This window comes from Hyperoodon ampullatus, assembly GCF_949752795.1.
Source record: "Hyperoodon ampullatus genome assembly, chromosome: 1".
NCBI classification, from domain to species: Eukaryota; Metazoa; Chordata; class Mammalia; order Artiodactyla; family Ziphiidae; genus Hyperoodon; species Hyperoodon ampullatus.
The window spans coordinates 141,218,244-141,231,453 of NC_136914.1; the positions used below are offsets into that span (position 1 = coordinate 141,218,244).

The following is a 13,210-nucleotide window of genomic DNA, read 5'->3' on the forward strand; positions in this document are numbered from 1 at the left end:
AGATGAGGAATCTGAGTCTAAGGGAGGCTAATCTAGTTGCACAGAGAAACATGAAATCTATAAATGGTACATGGAGACTTTGAACTTCTGTCTTTATGACTTCAACATGCACCTTTTCCGTTATCCTACAGTAGATGGAAGGTGAGACACAGCCTGGGGGGATGTGGGTGAGACAAGGCACACTGTAGCTCTTGCTAAGGCCAAAAGGGACTCTTGCTCAGGTTTGTTGATGTAGAATCAGTTTACAATGATTTAGTTCAAGGCAAATCACCAAGGTGTTAATTTTTTTTCTGACTCAAGAAATTACTGTTTCAAATTACTGGCATAAACTGATCATTATTTCTAAAATCTAAATCAACTGTTGTTGCATGTGTAAAGCTGAAATATCCCCATTTGATTTTTTGAAACTTTTTTACCTCTTCCTGAGATTTGTTATGGTCATAAGGCACTACACTGTGGGCTGCTAAAATACAGTGATTTAGTAATAGTTTAGAAACTGGACTTTGGAACACAGTTCCCTTGGACATGAATTTTGATCTCATTCAAGTACTTAAATTCATAAAGTTTCTTAGCCTTTCTAAGTCTTCTCTATCTATAAAGTATTATACATATATGTATTCCTTTCATTTGATAGTTTTGAGCATCAACTGTAATTTCTTTTGAAAAGCACTTGGCAGAGTAATTAGTATGTGACAACAATTCAAAGTTTAGGTTTATACACGTAACAGTATATATATGTACATAATTATAATAATCTATTATATATAATCTCTTATAATCCATCTTTAGATAAATGGATGAACTAATAGAGACATGGATAAGTAGGTAAAAAAATTCTGTGCTCAAGCTTATACCCTAGATGGAAGAAAGACACGTGGAAAAGTAAATACAAAACCAGGCAGGGGCTTCCCTGGTGGCGCAGTGGTTGAGAGTCCGCCTGCCGATGCAGGGGACACGGGTTCGTGCCCCAGTACGGGAGGATCCCACATGCCGCGGAGCGGCTGGGCCCATAAGCCATGGCCGCAGAGCCTGCGCGTCCGGAGCCTGTGCTCCGCAACGGGAGAGACCACAACAGTGAGAGTCCCACGTACCGCAAAAAAAAAACAAAACAAAAAACAGGCAGTATGTTTAAGTGCTATGAAATTGCTCAGAAACATTGTTTCGGGAATTCAGAAGAAAAAGAGATCACTTTTGGTAGAAAAGCCTTTCTTGGAGAAATGTAAATTTAGGCTAAATCTTAAAGAGGTTACCCACCTTACAATAGTATCGTAAAGGGAGAATGAAGGTATTTTAGGCTAGAAGTCAACATTTTTTTTTTCTGTAAAGGACCAGTTAGTAAATATTTTCAGCTCTTTAGGCCGTCAGGTCTCTGTTGCAACACTCAACTTGCTGTTTTAATGCAAAAGCAGCCACAGACAATACGTACCTGAATGGGCATGGCTATTTTTCAGTAACACTTTATTTACAAAACTAGGCACTGGGTCTTATTTGGCTTGCAGGCTGCTGTTTGCAGAAACCTGGTCTAGGATATAGAAGGATTTGAACAGAGCCATAATGCTTGGAAAAGCACAGGTCCTTTTCCCAGGAGCAGAAAGTGATCCAGTGAGGCTGAAAGTTTGGCTATACATTTGTACAGCATAAGCTTGGAAAGATTCTGGGGCTGTTTAAGGAGTGGCTGGAATATGCAGACTGGGCGTTATGCCCTAGGCAAACTGGAAGTTGAAAGATTTTGAGGAGGGGGGAGTATCGTTAAAGCTGAGCCACTGAGCTAGCTGTTTCATGTTACTGCCATTTTCCTTTCATTCACTAACTCAGGCTTTGCTTTATCCAAATCACTTTCTACAACACTGAGAGAGGAATCATCATAAAATGTAAACTAATCATGTTACTGCCCACCTTAAAACATTTCAGCTGTTTCTCCCACTAGACACAGAAAGAAATGTGAATTTTCTCCTGTGGTATACAAGGCCCATTCCTAACACACAACAACCATACTGAAGAGCTTTGTTTTTCTGATGCTATGCTTTTGCAAAGATTTGGCTTTTCACCTGTTACTGTCTTTGCCTAGAATGCCTTTCATCCCTTGTTTGTCCATAAGCAACTCCTCTGTCTTTCCAAAATTCATCAGTTACTTGAAGCCTATACTTATTTCCTCAGGTATCACTGAGTATGCTGTTCTTTCCACATATTCTGTGTTTAAACTATACTTGTTACAAGGTACTATAATTGCAATATTGCAAAATTACCTTCTATATTAAAGTGTACTTATTAGAACTGAAGTGCTTAACTCCTCAGAACTTAACAAGGTATCTGGGACATTGTAAGGGCTCCAAGATTATACAGGATCGTGTAGTATATAGATTGGAAGGATTAGAAACCAGAGTCAGGGAAGTAAGTTAATTTTTATTATAATAGTCCAGGCATGATGTAATTATGGACTGAACTAGGGTCTTGGCAGGAGGGATGCACAGAAAAGAATGAGTGCCAGAGGCATTAGGAAAGAAGAAACATGAAAACTTGTCCACTGAATGAGCGTAGGGAGAGAGGATGACTGTTAGCCATCAAGATGGGAGGATGAAGAAGGCAAGGCAACATCATTAAAAGAGAGCAGTACATCAAGATGAGAAACAGAAAAGGTTAGGAGTTTCTGATATATTGTCCTTGTGACTTCTACCTCTGCATAGAAGTGCCTCCTAGAGAGTTTTAAAGATGGGTGGGAATCTCCAGGATGGAGTCAGAGTTAATACAACAGGTTTAGAGGTTTTCTGTCTAGTTTTCTGAGTAAGTTTTATCATGGCTGCAGCCATGGAAATGGATGATTCTCTACTCTCTCTCTCTTTTACTCTTTCTCTCTCTCTTTCTCTCTCTCTCTCACACACACACATACACACACATGTGGGAAAATAAAGAAAGGAAAGAAAAGGTCTGAGAAGAAATGCTATGGCGAATGTCCAAATTTCTTTGGAGAGATAGAAAGAGGGGATACAGAAGGCAAATTAGAAGGTGTGGTCAGAGATGTAGGATGAGAAGTAAGAAATAACATTTACACAGACACTGAGGAGAAAAAAAGATGCCAATAAGAAAGGCTGACCTGTGGTGCAAATATTGCAAAAGGCAAAGGAAAATAAAGACTCAGAAATCACTGGGCTTGATAACTTTCAGTAGAATCTTCTAATAGTCTTTTTTGGTAAATCAATGGAGGAGAAAGACTGAGAGATTTTCAAGAATAAATGGCCAGAGAAAACTTTGAGGCAGTAACCCACCCTCTCAAAAATATGGTGTGAAAAATGTGCGTAAAAGCAGCAGTTGTAAAGAATACTAGGGTCATTCATTTAATGCATTTATTTAGGTGCCAGTCACTATTATGTTGTAGACATTTTTCAAGGAAAAATTTTATTAGAAATAAAATAGATATTAGAATGATGAAAAGAAAAAAAAAACGAGTATAAATTTAGTGACCTTCGTGTCCCAATAATGTGTTAGAGACATTTGCACATATTACCTGATTCCATATATGATACTTGGCACCTAGTAATTGGTCAATATATATTTAATTCTCACAGATTTTGAAAGTAGCAATTCTTAACTCCACTTTTACTGATGGATACACTGAGCCTTAGAGACACTAAAATGACTTTCCTAAGTCATGCAAGTAAATAAAGGAACCAGAGCTCAATGCCAGATATTCTGAGCATTTCTATAGGGATAAAGGTATGATCAAGGAAAGAAGGATTACTTGAAGATCCAGAGCAAAATATAGTAACTGTTGAATTAATGATTTGAGGGAAATCGAATGGGATGGGATTAGGAGCACAGAGAAAGGGATTTGCCTTTGAATGTCAACCCTGTTGATAGAGTTTTGTGACTTTCTCCAATGTTATGACATAAAAGAATTAAAAGCGAGGTTTTGAATGGAGATTTGGTCAGTTGGGGAAAAAAAGGAATATATTTCTATAAGAGCTAAATTCTGGAATGGGTGTCTGGGAAACAAAGATATAAACTAGATAAAGATATAAACTAGATAAGCTAGTAATTAATGCAGGCTGGTTTACTAGAAGGGAAAATATTAAAAGTTATGTAAAGTGTTTAACTCAAAATAAGTATTCCATCCATTAAAATGCATAACTTGATCAAACTCGTAGAAAGAAGAACATAAATAAATATTTTTTGGGTAGCTGCTGTGTAAAAGATCATGTTAGACCATATGGGAAAATTAACATCACATATAAAAGGTTGTGCTTTTAGAGAGTCCATCAGTAGTTGGGTAAATGACTTAAATATGTAATACTTAAATAGTCAGTATAAAAATTAATACATAAAAGCTCTGTTAACAAGAGGAAAAAGTGGATTTTCTCCAGGATTCCATGAATAGCAAGGAGTGATTAACATCCAAAATATATATTCCATTAAAAATATATCAAGCCAGAGTAAATAAGATTTAGGTTGGCATAACAACTTACTATTCTGTGAAAATATTTTTCATTTAAGTTGTAATAATTGTCTGTCAATTTAAAGTGAACATAATAGTTTTTTGCAAGATAAAAATGGCATGTATTTTTATCATATCTGACTATATGATGGCACAGTCATTTGAAGACTTTTCACCGATGGGTTTTAGCCTGGGGACTCTTGACTGGCCATGGTTGCTTTGACAAAGAAAGTATTATGGAAGTGATCCTATGCCGTGTTAAGGCCTGGCCTTTAAGAGCATCAGCAGCTTTCACCTGAGGTCCTTGTAACCCAGAGGTTCTTCTACCATATAAAGAAGTCCAACTACCCTGCTGAAGAACCACACTGAGAAGCTCTGAGACCGCATGATCAGAGAAGGGGTGCAACTGAGCCTAAAGTTCCAGCCATCCCTGCCAAGCCACCAGGCATGTGAGTGAAGCCATCTTGGACCCTCTAAGACACAGTCACCAGGTAAATACCATAAGTGACACTAGTCAACCACAAGAAGCAGAAGAATCTCCCACTGACCTGTGCCCTAATTCCTCAACTACAAAATAATGAGATACAATAAAAATAGAAATAAAATTAATAAGAAAAAATTTTAGAACAATACATAAAATCATTATTGTTTTAATCCTAATTTTAGGCATACTTGGTTATTCAGCAATAGATAACCACAATTGGGCTATGAGTTAATGCTACAGAATTTCAGCAAAATGAAGCATTGTGTGCATTTAGTCCAACGACTAATGTTTAATGAGAAAAATAATTAAAATTTACAAAGGAAAATGTACTGACCTGATAACTGCATTTGTTGAAGCATCAGCATCTGAGGCATTTACCAATAAAACATCTGTCCCAGTTGGGTCATCTTCAGGAATTGTTGTGAAATACATTTTACTGGCAAAAGTGGGGACATTGTCATTGACGTCATCCACAATGACATTGATAGTTCCAGTTCCGGTCAGGGCAGGGGATCCTAGAAGGAAAAGAAAATCAAGTCTTAATGTTCATAAATAACAAAAATAATAGCAAACTTAACAATTAGCTGTGGACAGAACTACGGAAGAGAATTTAGAAAACATCCCAAAGTAAAATTTGTGAACACATAGGCAAGTGATTGAGTGATTTTTAGTGTTGTTACAAGAAAAAAATATTTTTATTCAGGGACTAGTATTCCAACTCTTTCCTAGTGATACTGCACAAAAGGAATACGTCAACCTCTTATTCTATTTTAAAGGTGCTGATTCAGCAATGCAGAACACAACAATATCATTTAAATGCCACAAAAGAGGCACTTACAGTAAAATAGCTCAAGCCAGATTTGGAGAATACCACTGGGCCTGGAATAACTGGCCAGCTGACAGGGCAGACTTAAAAACTGTATTCCTAGATGTGACTCTCAATGCTATTGTCAACAAAATTCAACCGGGCTTCTGAGGCCTTTAAATCCCCTTTTCTGTGCTAACCAATATTTGTTTGAAGAAAGCTTCAAGTTAACATCAAAACTCTTATCTTCCACTTGCTGGAAATAACACTATGTCAGTGAGTTGACTTGAAATCATTTTTATTGCATGTATTTAATATTTAAGGTAAATGTGAAACAATTCATTTTTATTTCCTGTTCCAGTTCGGTTATCAGCATATAGTGAAAACCTAGCATTTAACAAAATCTTGGAGTGCACGGTCTGTACTACACAAGGTTAACAGACTCTTTATGGTGAAGATCAGATGACATATTTGGTTAGACTCTGTGGGTTGTCCCACAGGTAAATGGCAAATCATCTGTCCTTAGTTGTGTTTTCAAAATCAGTTTTCAAACTTTAGTTTCTCTAAATAGAAATAATGAAAGTCTGTTTAACTGTATTTATATACAATAAAATAAAGCCCTGGATACTCTCACTTTCTGTTGAAGATACTATTCTTTCTCCCATAAAATTATCTCCTGTTAAATGAAGTTTAAATTCTACTTATTTCCAGTACTCAACATTTTGTAAATAAAACCATTCATTCACTCGCTCATTTGCTTCTCTGTAAAATATTTATGGATTAACTCTTTAGTATCAGAATGGTGTTGAGATTCACAGCCTTCCAATATAATTTTTTCATAATAATATTCTAGTGATTTGCTAGTATATCCTTACTACTATTCAAACTTTTTCCTATTAGATTGTTATTACTGATGGCATAGTACCAATCTGCTTTTATGCTCAAATGTATAGGAACCAAAATCAACAGACTAGAAAATTACGGAATGCAGTGGTTTTGGTCATCTGGTATTTTTGTGCTCTATGTAAGGAAGCTCAAATTCTACGTTAGATAAAAAATGTGTAAGACCACTTGAACTGGGCAGTGTAATGAGGCATGATACTTCCCGGAAACCTATGCAATTAAATTTAGGCTGCAAGCTGATCTTTGTTGCCATATATATCCTTCTCCATGACATAATTTATATTAAGCATTCCATTTACATTAACATATTTTTAAATTCATGACTGCAGAAATCCTACTTTTTAGGTGTTTGATTTTACATTAAAGGAAGGAAAACTAGTTCTCACTTTTTGCTTTTTTTTTGTATAATCGACTACAAATGTTAAAATACTGTAATTGCTTTTTTACTAGTCACTTAAACAATGGTAGGCTGATGTCACAAACATTTCACACCCAGAATAGATCTGGAAGTATTATAAACACTGAAGAAGCACATTAAAATAATACTTTTAAAATCTCACTCAACATATTAATAATGATAATTGCAAATATTTAGTGAATCTTTAGGTATTCAAATACTGGTTGAAGAAGTTTACTTGCATTGTCTAATCTGCATAAGTTAGTAAGACTCTTATCTCCATTTTATATATAAGTAAACTGAGAGAAAGGCTGAGCAACGTTTTTAGGGCCACAGACTTAGTGAGGAATGGAGCTGGGATTTGACTTGAATGCAAAGCTGTTAACCACTGGCAAAAAGCCATAAGGTGTTAGCAGCTGGACAGGTACTGCTCAGTGAGATGCTCTGGGACCCTGGGCAAGCCGATCCCCGAGAACAGCACGAGGCACAAGCTAGAGAAAAAGGTCCATCTGTGAGGGACCCTAGCTATTGTCGAGGCTGTTAGTGGAGCATTTGGAGACATCAGTCTAGTCATGAATTTTGAATTTTTCATAGCACATGTTAAAACCAAAATCAATTTTTCTGAGGTATTCTTTTTGGCCAATGTTTGGCCTAAAGCTCTTGAATGTGTTTAATTACATACAGTTTGATGAAATGGAAGTTAATGATGTGAATGATGTTAGTATTTCTCCCACTGGCGGCATTAAAAAAATTAACTAGAGGATATCTGTGCTTTTGTGTGGACAGAAGGGGACATCATGGGAAGGAGGCTGTACATCTGATGAATTGAGAGAAGAGATAACTAAATCAATGTCCCAGAGGACATGAAGGGCTCTTTTATCCCTTTTATTGACATTGTACTCCACTCACTAAATCTGTGTCCTTATATGCAAAATGGGAATAATGAAAATAGAACCTACCTCAAAAGAGGTGTTGAGGGGAGTGTAACATGCTTAGGATAGTGCCTGGTACATAGTTAAAACGTATTCTATAGTACTCGTTGTTGTTGTACTGGTTTTAGAAACAAAAATTGGAACACTGACCTTTAAAAGGTCCATTTTTAATCCTACAGATTTCTGTGTCATAGTTCTCAGGATTTTTGTTCCTCCACAAACCTTTCAAGTCAATCCTATGATAATATTATTCAGGAAAAGATTCTGAATCATTCTTTTCTTTTAATGATTTTTTTTTGTAGTTATAAGTATATGAGATACTTAGCTTTCAAAACTTTCACAGCTTTGTGGAAGATGTTGAACTGAAAGTTTAAAAATGCAAAATCTAAAAATTTACAGTGAGAGTTTAAAGAAGACCTGAATATGTCTGCTATGCTCTCTAATCAACAGTGTTTAAACTTGTTAAGAAATAACACAGTACTGTCAAACGAAGGTTTCATCTTTGGTATTCTAGAGTGTCTGATGACACACATACGGAAAACCTCATAAAATGATGACTAGCTCGTTTGGTCAGGAACATGTGATTTCTTTCCTTGTCTATAAATGACATAAATATTGTTGCTGATGTGTTTTCTGAATTAGTAAGCAAAAAGAACAAAACTTACCCAGGAAAATATTCAGCAAGTTCAATCTCCATACCAGAGAATAACTTTTTCACAAGATCTTAAAAGTGCACCAGCAACAACAGATGGGCCTGGCTTGAGAAATGGCCCCATAGGTAATCCCAGATCCACATGGGACATCTCCTTAAGACAAGAACCATGCCCAGAGTCCCCTTTTCTCTTCTTATTAGCAGCCACAGCCCACTTTCAAAGCACTTGGGGGTTCTTCTCTTCTTATTTTCTTCAAGAATTGATAGAGTGAAGCACAATCTCTACAGCGGCCTCACTTTCTTCTTGCCCCAGGGGATGGGCACGAAGGTCTTATTTATTTTTTAAAGTTTTACAAGGAAACTTCACAAAGACTACATTTCTAAGTCTTTTACTGAGATTTAACTTACTCCGAACTCTGCCTCCAATATTTTTCATTTATTCTTGGGGGTGGGGCTTTCCATCGCACACCTCACTCCAGCCTCAGACTTGTCCACTATAGCAGGAGCTCCACAAGGCCCTTCCTCTCAGCTTTAGGCAGGGAGATGAAATCAAGGGACAAAATGCAGCAATGCCCCTGGATTTCAAGTGAGTAAGCCTAATCTCTACACACTCTTCTCAGATGAAGGACAAAAGTTGCCTAGTCTTTGGTCCACACAGATTTTAGTGCTTCCTCATCTCCTAATGGAATGATGAAGTCTTGTTTTTGTTGTTGTTCTTGTTGCTTTTCTGTGTTTGTTTGCTTGTTTTTGAACCCTTCCTCTTAACTATGTGAAAAAGTGGTCCTGGTGCTTATGCTCCTGTTTATTATGCTCCTGTTTCCCAACATCTTTTTGGTTACAGCCCATGTGGAGTGCTGCATGATGTTCACTATTACTTTATCTTTGGTCCAGAACTTTCTGCTGGTTCCAGAGTATGTCAAAAACTCAAATCTTAGTTATTCTTTGTAAACTTAGTCCACATATTTATATATAAATTGAAAAACATATGTGCAAATACATATACACATATATATTTATAGATACCTATTATTGAACATTTATTTGATAACAGATATATGTATGAGTATCTTATATATGTATTACTCATTTAATATACAGATTCATGAAGTAAGTATTACCATTTAATTTTTTTAAATAAAGAACTTTAGACCCAAAGAATTTGAGCAACTTATTTACATTCAGCCATAGTGGCAGAAGGAAATCACTTTTGAACTCTTTAAAAAAATATCTTTTCTCAGTTCATTAGGCTCAGATAAAAGTATGCCACTCTTATTGCACATTTTTACTCTGTATTATTATTCTTATCAATGTACTTCTGCCATATTCTCTATTAAGTTACAAACTAATTGAAAGCAGAAATAATTGTTTAATTCATCTTTATATAAAACAATAATGCATACCAATAGACCTTGTCCTCAATGTTTATTAACTTCTCCTTTGACTTGATATATGGAAATCTGATCTAGTGACTACATGGCTGAAAGTTCAAAAAGCTGAACAGTTCTAGAAATATACATCTGGGAATATAGGTTTTAGCCTATAGCCAGGGTCAGAGAACAAGACTGTCGACAAAGGTCAAAGTTTTGGAGATAGTCTACTACTTATAACAGAGGGTCCCAATTAATCCTGAATCCCATGAGAAGAATCAGAATACCAGGGGCCAATGTTTAGCTTGGATAGATCTGATAAGGTTGAATTATATACGTAGTGGCATACTAGGGCAAGATTACTCAATTTCATCTGGAATTGATTTATGAGAACCAGATGCAAACAGAAAGAAGAGGTAGGATGTAATGACACAGGCTGTTGGTAGAAGACAGTGAGCCAGTGAAAGGGGTTGAATATACAAATGAAATAAAAGGACAAGATCTCAGAAATTTATAATTGTAGATGTTAGGAGGGTACAGTGGACATTTGAAATACAATTAGACGTCAGATGATAAAAAGAACCTCAAATTTAATTTTGTGGAAATTATATGTATTGTATACAGCATAATCTGTGTATATATGTATATACATATATAAAAATAAAATAAATATAGGTAAATTGATAGGAACCTTCTGAAATTTTTAGAGCAAATAGAAAAAAATACATATGATTCTGAAAAGCATTTTTTTAAATGTGCAAAAACATATCTCACACACAAACACATACACACACACACACGCACACAGACTGTTCACAGCTTAATCTTCTGATAGTCCATTATAACTGGGAAGTTCCAAGCCTTGTCTGAGTCATATTTTATACTCTTATTTGGGAAATGATTAAACTGGTATTGCCTTTTAACACTAGTGGCCTAAAAAGATCAAATATATCCAAATAGGACTTCCCTGATGGCACAGTGGTTGAGAGTCCGCCTGCCAATGCAGGGGACACGGGTTCATGCCTTGGTCTGGGAAAATCCCACATGCCGCAGAGTGGCTGGGCCCATGAGCCATGGCTACTGAGCCTGTGCGTCCAGAGCCTGTGCTCCACAACGGGAGAGGCCACAACAGTGAAAGGCCCACGTACCGCAAAAAAAAAAAAAAAAAAAAAAAAAAATCAAAATAAAGTTCAAGGAAACTTAAAATAAGATTTTAAAAAGAGGAGACTTTCAAGATGGAGGAGGAGTAAGATGCAGAGATCAACTTCCTCCCCACAAATACATCAGAAATGCATCTACATGTGGAACAACTCCTACAGAACACCTACTGAACGCTGGCAGAAGACCTCAGACTTCCCAAAAGGCAAGAAACTCCCCATGTACCTGGGGAGGGCAAAAGAAAAAAGAAAAAACAGAGACAAAAGAATAGGGACAGGACCTACACCTCTGGGAGGGAGCTGTGAAGGAGGAAATGTCTCCACACACTAGGAAGCCCTTTCACTGGCAGAGACGGGGGTGGCAGGGGGGAAGCTTTGGAGCCATAGAGGGGAGCACAGCAACAGGGGTGCAGAGGGCAAAGTGGAGAGATTCCTGCACAGAGTATCAGTGCCCACCAGCGTGAGAGTCTTGTCTGCTTGATCACTGGGGCAGGCAGAGGCTGGGAGCTGAGGCTTGGGCTTCAGAGGTCAGTTCCCAGGGAGAGGACTGGGGTTTGCTGCATGAACACAGCTTCAAGGGGGCTAGTGCACTACAGCTAGATGGGAGGGAGTCCAGGAAAAAGTCTAGACCCACCCAGGAGGTAAGAGACCATTGTTTCAGGGTGTGTGAGGAGAGCAGATTCAGAGCACCACCTAAATGAGCTCCAGAGATGGGCATGAGCTGCAGTTATCAGCATGGACCCCAGAGATGGGCATGAGATGCTAAGGCTGCTGCTGCAGCCACAGAGAAGCTTGTGTGCAAGCACAGGTCACTATCCATACCTCCCCTCCTAGGAACCTATGTAGCCCACCACTGCCAGGGTCCTGTGATCCAGGGACAACTTCCCCGGGAGAACAATCGGCATTGCTCAGGCTGTTGCAATCTTATATCAGCCTCTGCGGCCGCAGGCTCGCCCCACGTTCTGTACCCCTCCCTCTCCCCGGCCTGAGTGAGCCAGAGCCACCTAATCAGCTGCTACTTTAACTCTGTCCTGTCTGGGTGGGGAAGAGATGACCTCCAGCGACCTACAGACAGAGGCGGGGCCAAATCCAAAGCTGAACCCCGGGAGCTGTGCAAACAAAGAACAGAAAAGGAAATCTCTCCCAGCAGCCTCAGGGGCAGCTGATTAAATCTCCACAATCAACTTCATGTACCCTGCATCTCTGGAATACCCGAATAGACAACAACTCATCCCAAAATAGAGGTGGTGGATTTGGGGAGCAACTGTAGACTTGGGGTTTGCTGTATGCTACTGACTGGTTTCTGGTTTTATGTTTACCTTTGTTTAGTATTTAGAGTTTATTATCATTGGTTGATTTGTTTATTGATTTGGTGGCTCTCTTCCTCCTTTTTTTATATATGGATATATATTTTTTTTTCCTTTTTCTCTTTTTGTCAGTCTGTATGTGTATGCTTCTTTCTGTGATTTTGTCTGTATAGCTTTGTTTTACCATTTGTCTTAGGGTTCTGTCTGTCCATTTTTGTTTCCTGTACTTTTTTTTTTTCTGTATAGTTTTGAGCACTTGTTATCATTGGTAGATTTCATTTTTGGCTTGGTTACTCCCTTCTTTCTTTTTTTATTTTTTTTCTTTATTACTTTTTAATTTTTTTTTTATTTTTAATAATTATTTTTTATTTCAAAAATTTATTTTATTTTTTCTTTCTTCTTTCTTTCTTTCTCCCTTTTCTTCTGAGCCATGTGGCTCACAGAGTCATGTTACTCAAGCCAGGTGTTAGGCCTGTGCCTCTGAGGTGGGAGAGGCAAGTTCAGGACATTGGTTCACCAGAGACTTCCAGGCTCCATGTAATATCAAACAACGAAAGCTCTCCCAGAGATCTTCATCTCAATGGTAAGACCCAGCTCCACTCAATGACCAGCAAGCTACAGTGCTGGACAGCCTATGCAAAACAGCTAGCAAGACAGGAGCACAACCCCACCCATTAGCAGAGAGGATGCCTAAAATCATAATTAGGTCACAGACACTCCAGAACACACCAACAGAGATGGTCCTGCCAACCAGAAAGACAAGATCCAGGCTCATCC

The 13,210-nt window shown here is 37.8% G+C and overlaps 1 protein-coding gene across 2 annotated transcripts in view; it reads right to left on the reverse strand.

Moving 5' to 3' along the window:
• Window positions 1-13,210, reverse strand: part of FAT4 (FAT atypical cadherin 4) — a gene marked incomplete at its 3' end in the record, with an annotated part of 171,455 nt that overhangs the window by 45,192 nt on the left and 113,053 nt on the right. For both annotated transcript variants that reach the window (XM_079714012.1, XM_079714011.1), the window contains exon 7: window positions 5,248-5,428. In XM_079714012.1, coding sequence (XP_079570138.1) covers window positions 5,248-5,428 — 181 coding nt within the window. The remainder of the gene's footprint in view (window positions 1-5,247; window positions 5,429-13,210) is intronic.